Source organism: Grus americana, chromosome Z (assembly GCF_028858705.1).
Source record: "Grus americana isolate bGruAme1 chromosome Z, bGruAme1.mat, whole genome shotgun sequence".
Taxonomy (NCBI): domain Eukaryota; kingdom Metazoa; phylum Chordata; class Aves; order Gruiformes; family Gruidae; genus Grus; species Grus americana.
The window spans coordinates 51,834,180-51,848,200 of record NC_072891.1 but is presented as its reverse complement, the minus strand read 5'-3'; the positions used below and the strand labels follow the sequence as shown (position 1 = coordinate 51,848,200).

Genomic DNA, 14,021 nt, shown 5'->3' with positions numbered 1-14,021 from the left:
ACTTCCGAGCAGTACCGAGTCGAAGCCTTCGGGCTGAGCCGCAACCGCGGCGGGGGCTGCCCGGCCGGAGCAGGACGCAGTCGGCAGAGCTCTTCGCCGCTCCCGCCCGCCGCCTGCCCACGGGCGGCGGGACGAGGCGGGACTGCCACCCTTGGGCTGCGCAGCCGAGCGCGGCGGGACGCGGCGCCGGCACCACCCCGCCGCTCCGCTGCCCGCCCACGGCCCCTCTCCGCCGGCCCACGGCAGAGCCTCGCCCGGAGAGCCGCGCCGCAGCAAGCGCGGGGGCCGCAGCACCGAGATCCCACGCCAGGACCGCTCACCGCGCCCGCCGCGGTCCAACCCCCCGCCTCAGCCCTCCAACGCGCCCCGGCACCGCGGCCTCCCCAAGGACGGCCCGGCCCGGCCCGGCCCGGCCCCGCGGGGGCACCTCGAGGTTCCCACCGGCACCTCAGCGCCGGGACAGCACCCCCCGGCCCGCACACGGTGGCTGGAAGCAAACTCCGCCGGGGCGGTGGGTGGGCCGAGGTACCCCTTGCGCTCCGCCACCGGGCGGGAACCGACTCTCCCCACCCCCCGCGGGACCCCGCCGGGCCGCCAGGCCATCGCTCCGCTCCCTCCCTCCCGGCGGCGGGGCGCGCCCCGGCCACCTTTAATGTAGACGTCGTCGTCCGCCCGCATGAACCATTCGTACTTGTCCAGGTAGCGGTCGTGCATGTACTTGATCATCATGAAAGACTTCTTCTGCGGCGGGTAGGAGTCGTCCACGCCGGGCAGGGCGACGACGGGCAGCCGGGGCAGCCCGGGGGGCGCGGCGGAGCCCTGGCTGGAGAAGAACTCCACGCGGCCCGGCACCGAGGGCGCCCACGTCCGCTGCGCCGCCACCGCCCGGCTGCCCAGGTACTTCTGGGCCGTCATCACCCCCACGTAGAGGAAGTTGCGGGGCTTGGCGTAGCCCGGGGCGCCCCCCCAGTCCCCGCTCCCGTTGTGGCTGCCGCCGGGCCGGCCGCTCCGCTTCTCGCCGCCTTCCTCCTCCTCCTCCGGCTCCCCTTCCCCGCCGGCGGCGGGGCTGGACACCATGCCCTCCGCCGGCGGCGGCGGCAGCTCCCAGGGGCTGCTCCTGAAACTCGTGCCGCCCAGCACCGCCGCTGCCTCCGGCGGCGCCTGCTGCCCGCCCGGCACCGCCGCGCCCCCGGCCGCCCCCGGCCCCGCCGAGCGGCCGTAGTAGGAGCAGAGGCTGGAGCCGCGCCTCTTCTTTTCGCTCAGCTCGGCCACTTTCGGGGCGATGAGCCAGGAGGCGGCGGTGAAACCCAGCACCAGCCCCAGCCCCAGCCCCAGCCCCACGCTCAGCCAGGGTCTCCGGGACCGGGCTGCCATGGCGCGGGCGGGGCGGCTCCCGGAGCGCCGCTGCCGCCGCCGGCTTCCCCCCGCCGCCTCCCGCTGGAGGCGACCCCCGTCCCGCTGCGGCCCCGGGTGCGGCGACTCCCGCCGCGGCTCCCTGCCGCGCCGCGCCGGCCCGGGCGGCTGCGCTGCTCCCGAGTCAAACTTCTCCGGGCGTGAGGGCGGCGGCGAGGACGGCAGAGCACTAGCGGCGGCCCCTCCGCTCCGCTGGCACCTTGTCACCGCGGCGGCTGGTCCCTCCCCGCCCCTCCCACCAGCTCAGCCTCCTCCACACGGCGGCCGCGGCCCCCGCTCCGCGCTCCGCCATTCAGCCAGCTTCCTCCGCGGCTGCCGAGCGCCTCACCCCGGAGGGCGCCGCCGGCCGTGCCCGAGCCGCTCCGGGGAAGTGGCCGCCGCCGCCGCCGCCGCTCCGGAAGGAAACGATTTTTTTAGGTGCCGCTCGCAGCTCCCCCGCGCCGCGGCCCCGCCACCCTCCGGCGCCCCCTTCCAGTCCCGGGACCAGGGCCGCCCGCCCGGCCGCGCCTCTTGGCCCCGGTGCGCCCCGCTCCCGCCTCCGCGTCGGGAGAGGCCGGCGGCTCATCTGCGGCCGCAGCTTCACATCACCCGAGGGCGGCCACGGGACGGCGGGTGGGACCGTCCTGCCCCGGTTTCTCATCCCAAGGGTGGTCATGGAAAGACAGCTGAGGGCTGTAGTTTCAGGAGGAGGGAAGCCGTCTCCTCTGCCCCTGCTCCCCGGCCTCTTCACTTCAAACGCTTCATAACTTTCCAGCCAAGAACTGTAGCCCTCCCTGACCATGTCTGTTCCTGTGGTGTGGATTCCCACAGCCTGCGTATGTTGTTATCACCAGCTCCAAGGTGCTGGAGCAGAGCCTCTTCATCCTCCAGCCTCGGGGTGACTGCACCGTCCACAGCCCAGGATGACTGACACCTGGAATTAAACGTTCAGGCCACTGTGCCTGCAGAGATAGCTTTAATTCTGAAGTTTAAGGTCTCCCTTGTCTCCTCCATATTTATATGCATCCCTAATTTCATTGTGCAAGATGCTCATCTCCAGCAAGAGTCATAAATTGTTCATCACATCCATTTGTCATTTCACTGAAATACACCAAAGCTACTGAAGATGCAGTAGCAAATGTTTAATCATTTGTCAGCAAAACCACCCATTTTTGTAGCTAAGTCTATGGGATTTTCTGTCACTTCCCACGACTTTATCAGTTGTCAGGCACATATGTCAAGGCAAGAGGAGGAGTATGGAAGCTGGTACGGTGTGATGCTAGCAGAAGTAATGGAATAGTTGTGAGAGAAAAAATTTCAAACCTTTTTCCAAAAAGCCAGAAATTACTTTGCCCACCTAACGAAGAAAAAGGCCTCCTACTCTGCATAGTCTTTAGCTATGAAAGATCACTCACTGAAGTAAATTTCAGTTTTTCCTTGTGCCTTCACCACATGCAGTGAGCAGGCTGTGGGCTCTTTGTGTTTCTGAGATGTGCAAGCATCATGCTCAGGAAACATACCCTCTGGCTTCCCCAGGGCTGAGCATCCTTTCCAAAGCAGCCCATCATTAATTTCCTCTGTACATCACACAAGCTGCAGGATTTATAATGCCGAGCAGCAAGGCACTGAGTACCAGTTATTCACTCCGCTGTCACCACTAAAAACAACAGCCCGATCAATGTGTCCGGGCACATAAATGTTCTGGGAGCAACAGGGTGGCAGATTCTGGGTCTGCCTTCACGGAGCTACTAACAGGCAACAAGTGAAGGGGGAAGGCTCTCCTTCAGAAGGCTTCACCATGGCATGAGGGATTACCAGGATTAGGATTGTCTCAGATTTCCATATGAGTCTTCCATTTAAAAAATGCTGTCCCACAGTCCTTCCCCTCCACTCCCACAAACAGTTGGGGGGTGCTGGGTCCCAGCAAGTCCTGCACAGTATGACTTCCAGCAGTAAGGGCTCCTTTACACCTACACAACCTCACCATCACAGTGTCCTAAAATTTCAGACAACTTGCTGCTAAGGGGTCGCACAGGTGCAATGTCTGACGCTGCGCCACTTCCATCGCTTATGCATACACTGAAGTGACTCCGGTCAGTATCAGCTGTGCCAGCTCCTTAGGTCTGACAGTGCTTATTTTTGTCACAAAAATAGCAGGTGGGCCCATGAGAGGTGACCATAAACCTTTTACACACCTCAAAGATGAAAATGGACCTTAAGGCATTATGTGTTATCAAGACAGTTTATAAGGGAATAGAGTATAAGGATATTTGGAGCAGAAATAGCACACGTGTGTACCTGCATTTATATTTTTTAGTTCAATGCTATACCAGTATTTCAATACACCGCGGGGAAATGTGTTCTGGGTTTTCACGGACAGACCAAAACACAGGCTGGGCTGCTTCTATAGGAACAACAGTGGCATCTAGTGGTTAATAATAAGTCCCAGACCTGTGTTCAGTAAAGGAGCGACACTCAGAATGCCTTTCCAATTAAAAGAAATATTTGATATAATCACTTGTTAAGCTGGGCTTAGTCACTTCATGTCTACATGGCTTGTTATGTGTTCGAACGCATTTGATAAGACTATTACTCCAATGTCACACTGAATGTGTTTGGAGGGAATGGGAGAGGCGAGGGCCTGGCAATTTCTTAAAAAACTTGAAAAGTAATCTTGTAGCAAAAATTGGATTGGAAATTAGAAATCCTGCCTTCTGTCCACTGTACCATGTGTTTCTAATTATAATCTCAGGGGAGTCTCTTAACATTTTTAGTTCTTCTCTTGTGAAAAAGGTGGAAAACACAATCTCCCATTTCACCATAGTCGTTTTACAGCCTCTAATCAAATTTTACACACATGTCCTTTGATGAAGAAACAGCAGAAACATAGGGCTATGATTGTCATTAGCAATACTTTTAAGTGAAAACAATGGGGCTTTAGCTCCAGAAGAAGTGGGCAATCTTTCTTACACAATGATGCCAGCAGAAGCCAGAGTTCAAACGGGTGGGTATCCACTTCTCACTCTCACTTTACTTTTTTCAGAGTCATTCTGGCCATACTGAACCCAGTCACTTTGTCTTCACCGGGCACAAAGCCCTGAACTGAAGGAGTGGTCAACACGTCTGCAGTCTCGGAGAGGAACAGAGCTGGGTCTTACTACTTTTTCTTCTCAGGTGGAAGTCCAAAGCCATCAGTGATAGATTGCTAGGAATTCCTACTAGGTTTCAAATTCAACACTAGACAGAAAATAAAGGGTGATAAAACTTGAGTGCTTTATTGGATGTTTTCACTCAACTAGCTTGCTGAAATGCCTGAATATGATGCTGACACTTGAGCTGCACTTTACAGGTTGTACCTATTGTGTAAAGGGCATCTAAACCAAGATAGACATAACACTGTTTGCAATCTCTTCACAGCAGCCATAGGTGAAAAGCATTGACTAAAGCTAGCTCCACTTTAAGTGAGGCTCAGGGTAAGTTGTGAAACTGTATCTTTGGGCACAGTCTCTTATCCTGCTAGTCCCATGTCTTGCGTCAGTCATCTCCAGAAGGAACACTTTAACAGCAGAGGTTGATCATCTGACACAGACATCGCCCTGGAGCAGATTAGAGCTGAGCAGGGAAGAAAAACCAAGTTAATTCCACCATCACAAAGGATCTCACTGAACTGATTTCTGTTCCAGTTTTATTTCACTCAGAAACAGATATCCTAAATAAACAAACAGGTCAGTTAGAACAGCAGCATTTATTTTGTGCATTAGTAACCAGTTGCTACAACATGCAATAAGTCAGCTGTAAAACAAAAGGAGAGGTGCCTGAGGACTGGAGGAAAGCCAACGTCACTCCGGCCTTCAAAAAGGGCAAGAAGGAAGACCTGGGAAACTACAGGCCAGTCAGCCTCACCTCCATCCCCGGGAAGGTGATGGAACAGCCCATTCTGGGGATCATCTCTAAGCATGTGGAGGAAAAGGTGGTTACCGGGGGTGGTCAGCATGGATTCACCAAGGGGAAATCATGCCTGACCAATCTGATAGCCTTCTATGATGGCATGACTGGCTGGGTGGATGAGGAGACAGCAGTAGATGTTGTCTACCTCGACTTCAGCAAGGCTTTTGACACCATCTCTCATAACATCCTCATAGGTAAGCTTAGGAAGTGTGGGTTGGATGAGTGGACGGTGAGGTGGGTAGAGAAGTGGCTGAATGGCAGAGCCCAGAGGGTTGTGCGAAGCAGCACAGAGTCTAGTTGGAGGCCTGTAGCTGGCGGTGTGCCGCAGGGGTCAGTACTGGGTCTGGTCTCGTTCAACATATTCATCAATGACCTGGACGAGGGGACAGAGTGCACCCTCAGCAAGTTTGCTGACGATACCAAGCTGGGAGGAGTGGCCGATCCACCAGAAGGCTGCGCAGCCATTCAGCGAGACCTGGAGAGGCTGGAGAGCTGGGCGGAGAGGAACCAAATGAAATTCAACGAGGGCAAGTGTAGGCACCTGCTCCTAGGGAAGAACAACCCCAAGCACCAGTACAGGTTAGGGGCTGACCTGCCGGGAAGCAGCTCTGAAGAGAAGGACCTGGGAGTCCTGGTGGAAAACAGGTTCTCCATGAGCCAGCAATGTGCCCTTGTGGCCAAGAAGGCCAGTGGTATCCTGGGGTGTATTAAGAAGAGCGTGGCCAGCAGGTCGAGGGAGTTTATTCTGTGTCCAGTTCTGGGCTCCCCAGTTCCAGAAAGACAGGGAAGTACTGGAGAGAGTCCAGCGGAGGGCTGCAGAGATGATGAAGGGACTGGAGCATCTCTCCTGTGAGGAAAGGCTGAGAGAGCTGGGTGTGTTTAGCCTGGAGAAGAGAAGACCGAGAGGGGATCTTACGAATGCTTATAAATACCTAATGGGTGGATGTCAAGACCGTGGGCCAGACTCTTTTCAGTGGTGCCCAGCAACAGGACAAGGGGCAATGGGCACAAACTGGGACACAGGAAGTTGCATCTCCATATGAGAAAAAGCCTTTTCTCTGTGGGGGTGACAGAGCACTGGACCAGGCTGCCCAGAGAGGTTGTGGTGTCTCCTTCTCTGGACATACTCAAAACCCGCCTGGATGAGATCAATCTGAACATGAGAAAAAACTTCTTTACTGTTAGGATGACTGAGCACTGGTCCAGGGTAAAACCTGCCTCGACGAGATCCTGTACAACTTGCTCCAGGTGATCCTGCTCTAGCAGGGGGGTTGGACCAGATGACTTCCAGAGGTCCCTTCCAACCCCCACCATTCTGTGATGCTGTGATTTTGCGACTCTGTGATTCTGTGATTCTGTGTAATGGGCTTTAACTTCTGGTCAGCCCTGGACTGATCAGGAAGTTGGACTAGATGACAGTTGTAGGTCCCTGCCAACTGTGACTATTCTATCCTATCCCATCCCATCCTGTCCCGTCCCATCCCGTCCCGTCCTGTCTTGTCCTGTCCTGTCTTGTCCTGTGCTAAACAAATATTTGTGAAAGCGGCTGAATGAAATGAAACCAGGAAGTCAAAATCCTCTGGAAGCTGTGGCATCTTTGGAAACCTTTGCTGTGTTTCCCACTGGCAATGCTTTCTCTTGCAGGACTTCAGTGCGCAACGCTTTGCGATCTTGTGACAGTTGTGCTCTGGGTTGTGGCCACTCAGGTCTTGAAGACCTCCAGGCTCAGGGATCCCACAACCTCTCGGGGCAACCCACTCCAGTGCTTCACGATCCTCACAGGGATTTTGGTTTTCCTTCCTTATCTGCAGCCCAAACCTCTCTAGTTTCAGGAGATGCCACTGTCTCTCACCCTCCCACCAGGCAGCGCTGGGAAGAGCCTGTTGTCCCCGTCCCCTTGATGCCTTCCTCACAGGCACCAGGCCATGCTGTGAGGTGCCCCGATGACTTCTCTGCTCCATGCTGAACCAGCCCTGGCCCCACAGACCCTTCTTGCCTCCCCTGAGCCCCTCTGGCCTGACAAGCTGTCTCCAGGACCCCAAAAAGGACAGAGTGCCCAGATGAGGCCTGATGGATGCTGAGGCAGAGGGGATCATCACCCCTGTGCCCTCTGGCTAGTGGAGAAGGCAGGAGAAAACCCCCAAGAGCCAGCCAAGTGCTTCCTGGGAAGAATCAGGGGAAAAGAGGTGTCAGCGGTGGGTTCTCTTCTAATGCAAAAAATAAGAACACCCCCCCACGCTAGTGTCAGCTTCATTGAAAGGGAAGCCCTTTTCCTTACGTTGGATCTGTCAGCTAGTGTGTAGGCATAAAGCAGCACGCTGAGCACTCTTCAGCGTGAAGAAGCTTTCCTATATAACTCTGAAAAGAGAAGAGATGAATCACTGAGTGTACTGAAGGTGACGATGTAACTCTTCTCCCTGTCCCAGGCTTAAAAGAGTGAAGCTAAATAAGAGAGAATGGCGACTCTTAAATCTTCAGCAGAATCCATCATTTCCTGCCTGACATTGCAAGAGACAGGTAAGGAATGCCCTGCCTCCCCTCTGCTCAGGCAATCACACCTTGGGAAAAAACGGAGTGTGAGAAGAGTCACACTCTTTGAGGTCAGTCCCTTTACATCTGAACAGGGAGGCCGACCTCTTGAGAGTGCTCTTCTCCAGCAAAGAAACTGTGCAGTCTGGTGTTGTTTGGGGAATGCTCCTCTCAAGGTAGTCCCAGGGAACTTGATGTGTGCTCAGTTGGCCTAAGGAAAAATACTGATGAGCTACACTTAGTGATTTAAGTATCAGTCATTTTAGCATGGTAGTCACCTTTCTTACCCTGGCAGCAGCTAAAGGCTGCAATTGGGAGGGCACTAGACTTGAAGCACTGACTTTCCTGTAACAGTATCTTTTGGTGCCGATATCAAGTGGCATTTACTGTCTATGTTGCAGGAGCCACGTGCTTCCTGGGAGGAATCGGGGGAGCCCAGAGGGCTGGCCAGCAGCGCTGGGGTGTGGGGAGAGCCTGTGGGACTTTGTCCTGCAGCCTCCCAGGGAGGCACGAGGTGTTACCAAGTGAACCCTCTTGCCGCATGTGCCTGGAGACATCTGCCATGGCCAGCGCGACCTGAGGGGGCCACTGGGGCCCTGGGAAGACACTGTGCCGAGCAGAAGACAAGAGATGGGGGGATGGAGCGGGCGGTGGCATTGCGGTAACCCCAGACGCCCGTGCTGGGGCTGCAGCGCTGCCGGGGTGAGCGCCTCGGGAAAGGATGGATGCTGTGGCATCCCCGAGCCATAGACTGTGACGTCACCAAACAATGATGTCACCGATTCCCCAAGCGATGGGTTCTCTCATCACCGACGGATGGCCTGAGATGTCCCCCAACGACGGACTGTGATGTCACCTAGCGATGGATTGTGACCAGGCGTCCCCTGCTGCTTATATTCGGGTGCCGGGCCACACCCAGCCGGTTCGTGCCCGCACTCCGGCTGAGCAGTTGGCGAGGTTTGGAGTGTTGAGCGAGGCCTTTGGTGCTGGTGTTGTGCTCGGGGAGTTGTTCTGTGCAGCTCTCAGTGCCCGACCCCAGAGCCGTTGGAGGACTCCCCCCGGCCCTGCCAGGTTCAGGCAGCCGGGGCACCCAGGAGGTGCGCTCGCAGCAGCGCAGGTGAGCTGGGAGGGGGCACCTCACCCTGGGGGGCTGCCAGGGTTTCCTCCTTGAGGGACCTGGGCATGTCTTCCACCAGCCAACGGGCCAGCCAACGCTCGTGGCCTCTCCTCCTTTTCTAGCGTGACGCCCGCTGCTGCAGCGCCGGTGAGAGGGAGCGGCTCGTCATCGCCAGCTCCCCCCAGCCCACCGCAGAACATGCAGGCCATGGCCACGGAGCTGGAGGACCGCTGTCCCATCTGCCTGGGCAGCTGGGAGGAGCCCAGCTTCGTGATGCCATGCCTCCACCGCTTCTGCTACCCCTGCATCCTGCGGTGGGCTGAGACCAAGCCCGAGTGCCCCCTCTGCAAGAGGGGAATCCGCTCCATCTTGCACTCGGTGCGGGCGGACGATGACTACGTGGAGCACGTCGTCACACCACCCGTGACTCCACCAGCCATCGTCCGCCAGGGGGGAGGAGCTCCCAGGCACCCAGCCACCCACCACCTCCATCACCCTGGAGCACCCCAACGGTGGGCTGCAGAAGGGCTGCCCAGGCGTCCTGTGGGTGGCCTCTACACCCCAAACTGGATGAGCGGTTTGCGCAACAACTCCACGCTCATCCAGATCCTGCAGCCCCTGGTCCAACGGGAGCAGGAGATGATGTTTGCCACCCTCATGGGCACCCCGAACAACCGCGGGCTGGAGAGAGAGCTGCCGGGCCGGATGCTGGGGGTCTCCCGCCAAAACCGCACGGCGACACTGGCGCGACAGCGTGCACGTGTCGCCGTGGAAGGGCGCAGCAGAGAGGCCCACCGTCTGCTGGGACGGCGGGACGCCCGTGCTGCCGGGGGGCGGGAGGGCAGCCCCGCGGGCATCCCAGGCCCCGCTGCCTCCCAGGGAGGGCCTCTTGCCCCCAGCGCAGCCCCCTCCGGCAGCCCTGCGAGACCCAGCACGGAGGAGCTGCCCGGCACCTCGTCCGCAGCCCGTGGTGGGGGTCCCGGCAGCCAGCCCTCTGCTCCCGTTGCCATCCCCACGGAGCAAGATGAGCCCCAGGAGGAGCCAGGGCAGGCTGTGCCCGGGCCCTCCGCTTCCAGCCAGGGCACCGAAGGCTCCCCTGAAGGGCCCCGGCGACCCCCAAAGAGGAGGACCGGCAGCTCCGACGCCTCTCCAGCCAACAAGAGGCCAGCACCGCAGCGGTGACCCAGCAGGGTGCCTTGGGGGACGGCCAGACCAGGACTGGACCATCAGCTGGGGCCTGCACCAGCCATCAAGAGCTCCCAGCCCCCCAAATCCCAACATCCCAATAAAAGACAAGCATGAAAACTACAGAGCAAGTCTCAGTGTTTCTTTGCCAAGAGGGTGGTCAGAGGCTGCAACAGGCTTCCTAGAGAGCTGGTGGCTGCCCCATGCCTGTCAGTGCCTTACAAAGAGGCGTTTGGACAAGGCCCTGCATTCTTTGATGACTATAACCTGTTAGGGAGGGAGGGGATCCACCTGTCCGGAAGAGGCAAGACAATCTTTGGCAGCAGGCTGGCCAACTTGGTGAGACGGGCTTTAATCCTAAGGACTCGGCGGGGGCTGGGGTCCAATGCTCATGCCATTGCATCCAACTGGGGAATAAGCCAGCAAATAACCAGAAAGACAGGGAGGTACTGGAGAGAGTCCAGCGGAGGGCTGCAGAGATGATGAAGGGACTGGAGCATCTCTCCTGTGAGGAAAGGCTGAGAGAGCTGGGTGTGTTTAGCCTGGAGAAGAGAAGACCGAGAGGGGATCTTACGAATGCTTATAAATACCTAATGGGTGGATGTCAAGACCATGGGCCAGACTCTTTTCAGTGGTGCCCAGCAACAGGACAAGGGGCAATGGGCACAAACTGGGACACAGGAAGTTGCATCTCAATATGAGAAAAAGCCTTTTCTCTGTGAGGGTGACAGAGCACTGGACCAGGCTGCCCAGAGAGGTTGTGGTGTCTCCTTCTCTGGACATACTCAAAACCCGCCTGGACGAGATCCTGTGCAACTTGCTCCAGGTGATCCTGCTCTAGCAGGGGGGTTGGACCAGATGACCTCCAGAGGTCCCTTCCAACCCCCACCATTCTGTGATGCTGTGATTTTGCGACTCTGTGATTCTGTGATTCTGTGTAATGGGCTTTAACTTCTGGTCAGCCGGGGACTGATCAGTCACCTTCTACTCTTTTTCTTTTGAGAGCTCTAGAATCTAATGTCCTAGTTCCATCAGGATTGCTTCTATGCCAGAAAGAATATATTCTGCTGAATTTGGGCCACCATCTGCTGGGTAACTGAGAAGTCAAAATATGCCCCAAATCACTTGTTAATCAAGTGAAGGGTGGAAAGGAAATGCGGGGTGATTCTTTCTTTAACTGCTGGATTCTCTTCAGCCACATGCGGGTTTCAAGCATTGCTAATCCAATCTCCTATTCCTATTATCGGTAAGCAGTGATGGTAAAAACTATGCTGTATTATTTTATATGATGCATTTTTCAAACAGAGCAACAGTTTCCTTGTAGAAGTTTGCTGAACTGATTGCATGAGTGCTATTTCCTACACATACTTGTACTCACAAAACATCATATCTTTTAAATCAAAATTTTTTTCTTCTTGAACGTAATTATAAAATGAAAAAACGCATAATTTAACTTTTCCCCCAGAAAATTCCCTGTGCTTGTAGAGTGTTTATTTGTTTGTTTGTCGTTCCCCCACCATCACCACCACCCCCCCTTAAAATTCTAGATAGTCTGGACAGGACACTTTATATAAATTGGTTGCTATTTCTGCCAAAGACACAATTCTTTTGGAAAACCTTCTGCCATCAAGAGCTAGCTACTCTTTGCACAACTCATTCCAGCTACATATGGCCGGAAATCAGCAGGTAAAAGATAATGTTACTCTAATGGAATGTTTAGCAAATAATTCAGAAAGCAAGCCGAGAAGCAGCTTCTGTCAAAGGCTTTTCTAACGAAGGATATAAAATAAAACAAAACGGTGTCATAGTAACTTGGTCCCGAAGATGCCTCATGATGGTTTGAATTATAATGAAATGCCACCAGAAGCCATCAGGCTGTACCCACAGTATTGTTTCACAAGGTGGCACAATTGCTGTTCGTATTACGCACGTCCGTTTTTCCTCGGCCACCAGAGAAGTGGTTCACATCCCCGTGCAGCTGTGAAAGAGCCTGCTTGTCTGCAGTCACAGAAGGCATAAGCAAGGTAGGTAGCCTTTGTGCCCAGCCCAAGGCTTGTTGAAATCGAGCGGCATTCCAGCCTCTTCGATGGGAATTTAGTCGTTTATCCACCGCGGGTTTATAATTGCTTGTAATTTTCTACGTTATTTTTACAGACGTAAGTTTCTCGAGGACAGCTTACCCTGGGTGCACTGCCCTCCCTTTCTGTCTTTGTTTTGAATTTGACAATTTTTCCGTACCATCATGCGGCAGATGGGACACACTTTCTGGTGTGATATGTTACTACCTGAACCCACTTGGACTGATTTGGGTAGCAGTCTTGTCTGCAGGACTTCACAATCCTACACAGGTTGAGTAGCTCTTTTCGTAAAAGGTGATCTTGAAAAAGCAAGACATACCGTTCATCAGGCATTGCAATTGCAATTTCAAATGGCAACTGCGCCTAGAAAACCAGAGAGGTGATTCTAGTGAGAAATAAGGGAATGCCACGAACAAGGAATATTTGCCCAACTCTCCTTAGCTTCAGTGCTGAAAAAAAATTCCTCAGCTGATCAATGGCAGGTCCTTTGAACACATCCCTTTGAAACAGGCATCTCGGCACAAACATGGCTTGTCATTCATTACTTCTGTGGAAATCTTTCTCTTCGCCAAAAGGTTACCATGGAGCTAACAGAATAATCCAATTAATATCAGTTTTCAGGTGAGGAACTCACCTCCCCCTGTTTGGCACAGAATTGTTAAGTCACACGATTTTCTGATGCCACCAGTGCACGTGAAGGGATGTAGCCATCTCTCAGCAAGCATCATCCGGTGCTGAGCTGACAAAGCAGAAAACATACTCTTCATCATATTGGGTGCCTAGATTATGCATTGTATAGCAAATGTTTTGGAAGGGGAGGAGGAAAGAGGAATCTAGAGTTACAGCTCTTCCATTTTCCAATCCCCTCTGAAAGCTCTCCTGCCAGGCTTTCTAATCCCGTGCGTGATTAGCTGCAGCAGACAAGATATTAAACTTCTCCAGAGAAAGAAGCTCATAATGCTTATCTCTCGTCCGGCTTTTCAGAAATCTTAGTATGATTACTAATAAACTCAGCTAGTAATCAGAACTAGAAGCTGAATTGACACATCCGTAATCCTACCAAGTTCAATGAGACTGCTTCTAAGTTGCCCCGGTTTTGGCTGGGATGGAGTTAATTTTCTTCCTAGCAGTTAATTCTAAAACACAGCACTACGCTGTGTTTTAGAATTAGGATGAGTTGATAACACACTGATATTTTGGTTGTTGCTAGGCAATGTTTACACTAAGTCAAGGACTTTTCAGCTTCTCAGCAAGGAGGCTGGTGGTGCACAAGAAGCTGGGAGAGGACACAGCTGACCCAAACTGGCCAAAGAGATATGCCATACCATATGACACCATGCTCAGTATATAACTTGGGGGAAGCTGGCTGGGGCTTTAGATGGTGACTCAGGAACTAGCTGGGCATCACTAGTCTGCAGATGCTGAGCAATTGTGCTGTGCGTCACTTGTTTATTATGTTATCTTTATTATTCTTATTCTCTTCCTTTTCTGTCATATAAAACTGTCTTTATCTCTACCTATGAGTTTTACTTTTTTTTTTCTTTTTCTGAGGCTCTTCCCCATCCCACTGGGATCAGAGGGGGAGTGAGTGAATGGTTGTGTGGTTGTTTTAGCTGGCTGCCACGTTAAACCATGACAAAAGTAAATACAAAACACATACTGCAGAAGTGTGTTGTCATTAGAATTCTTGATATTTTGCTTTAATGTTTCAGTACAATTCTTTATATTCTTAATCCAAACTTTGGAAATTAATCTCTAAGAGCAGGAGGGAA

General features: G+C 54.1%; 1 protein-coding gene across 1 annotated transcript; it reads right to left on the bottom strand.

Moving 5' to 3' along the window:
- Positions 1–348: 348 nt before the first annotated feature.
- LOC129199813 (chondroitin sulfate synthase 3-like) lies at positions 349–1,472 on the bottom strand. Its single transcript, XM_054810858.1, has one exon. The coding sequence runs from the start codon at positions 1,372–1,374 to the stop codon at positions 349–351; it is 1,026 nt and encodes a 341-aa protein (XP_054666833.1). The 5' UTR covers positions 1,375–1,472.
- Between the last annotated feature and the right edge of the window lie 12,549 nt (positions 1,473–14,021).

Coding starts and splice junctions, on each gene's coding strand:
- LOC129199813 (XM_054810858.1), bottom strand. CDS start 1,374: ATGGCAGCCCGGTCCCGGAGACCCTGGCTGAGCGTGGGGCTGGGGCTG.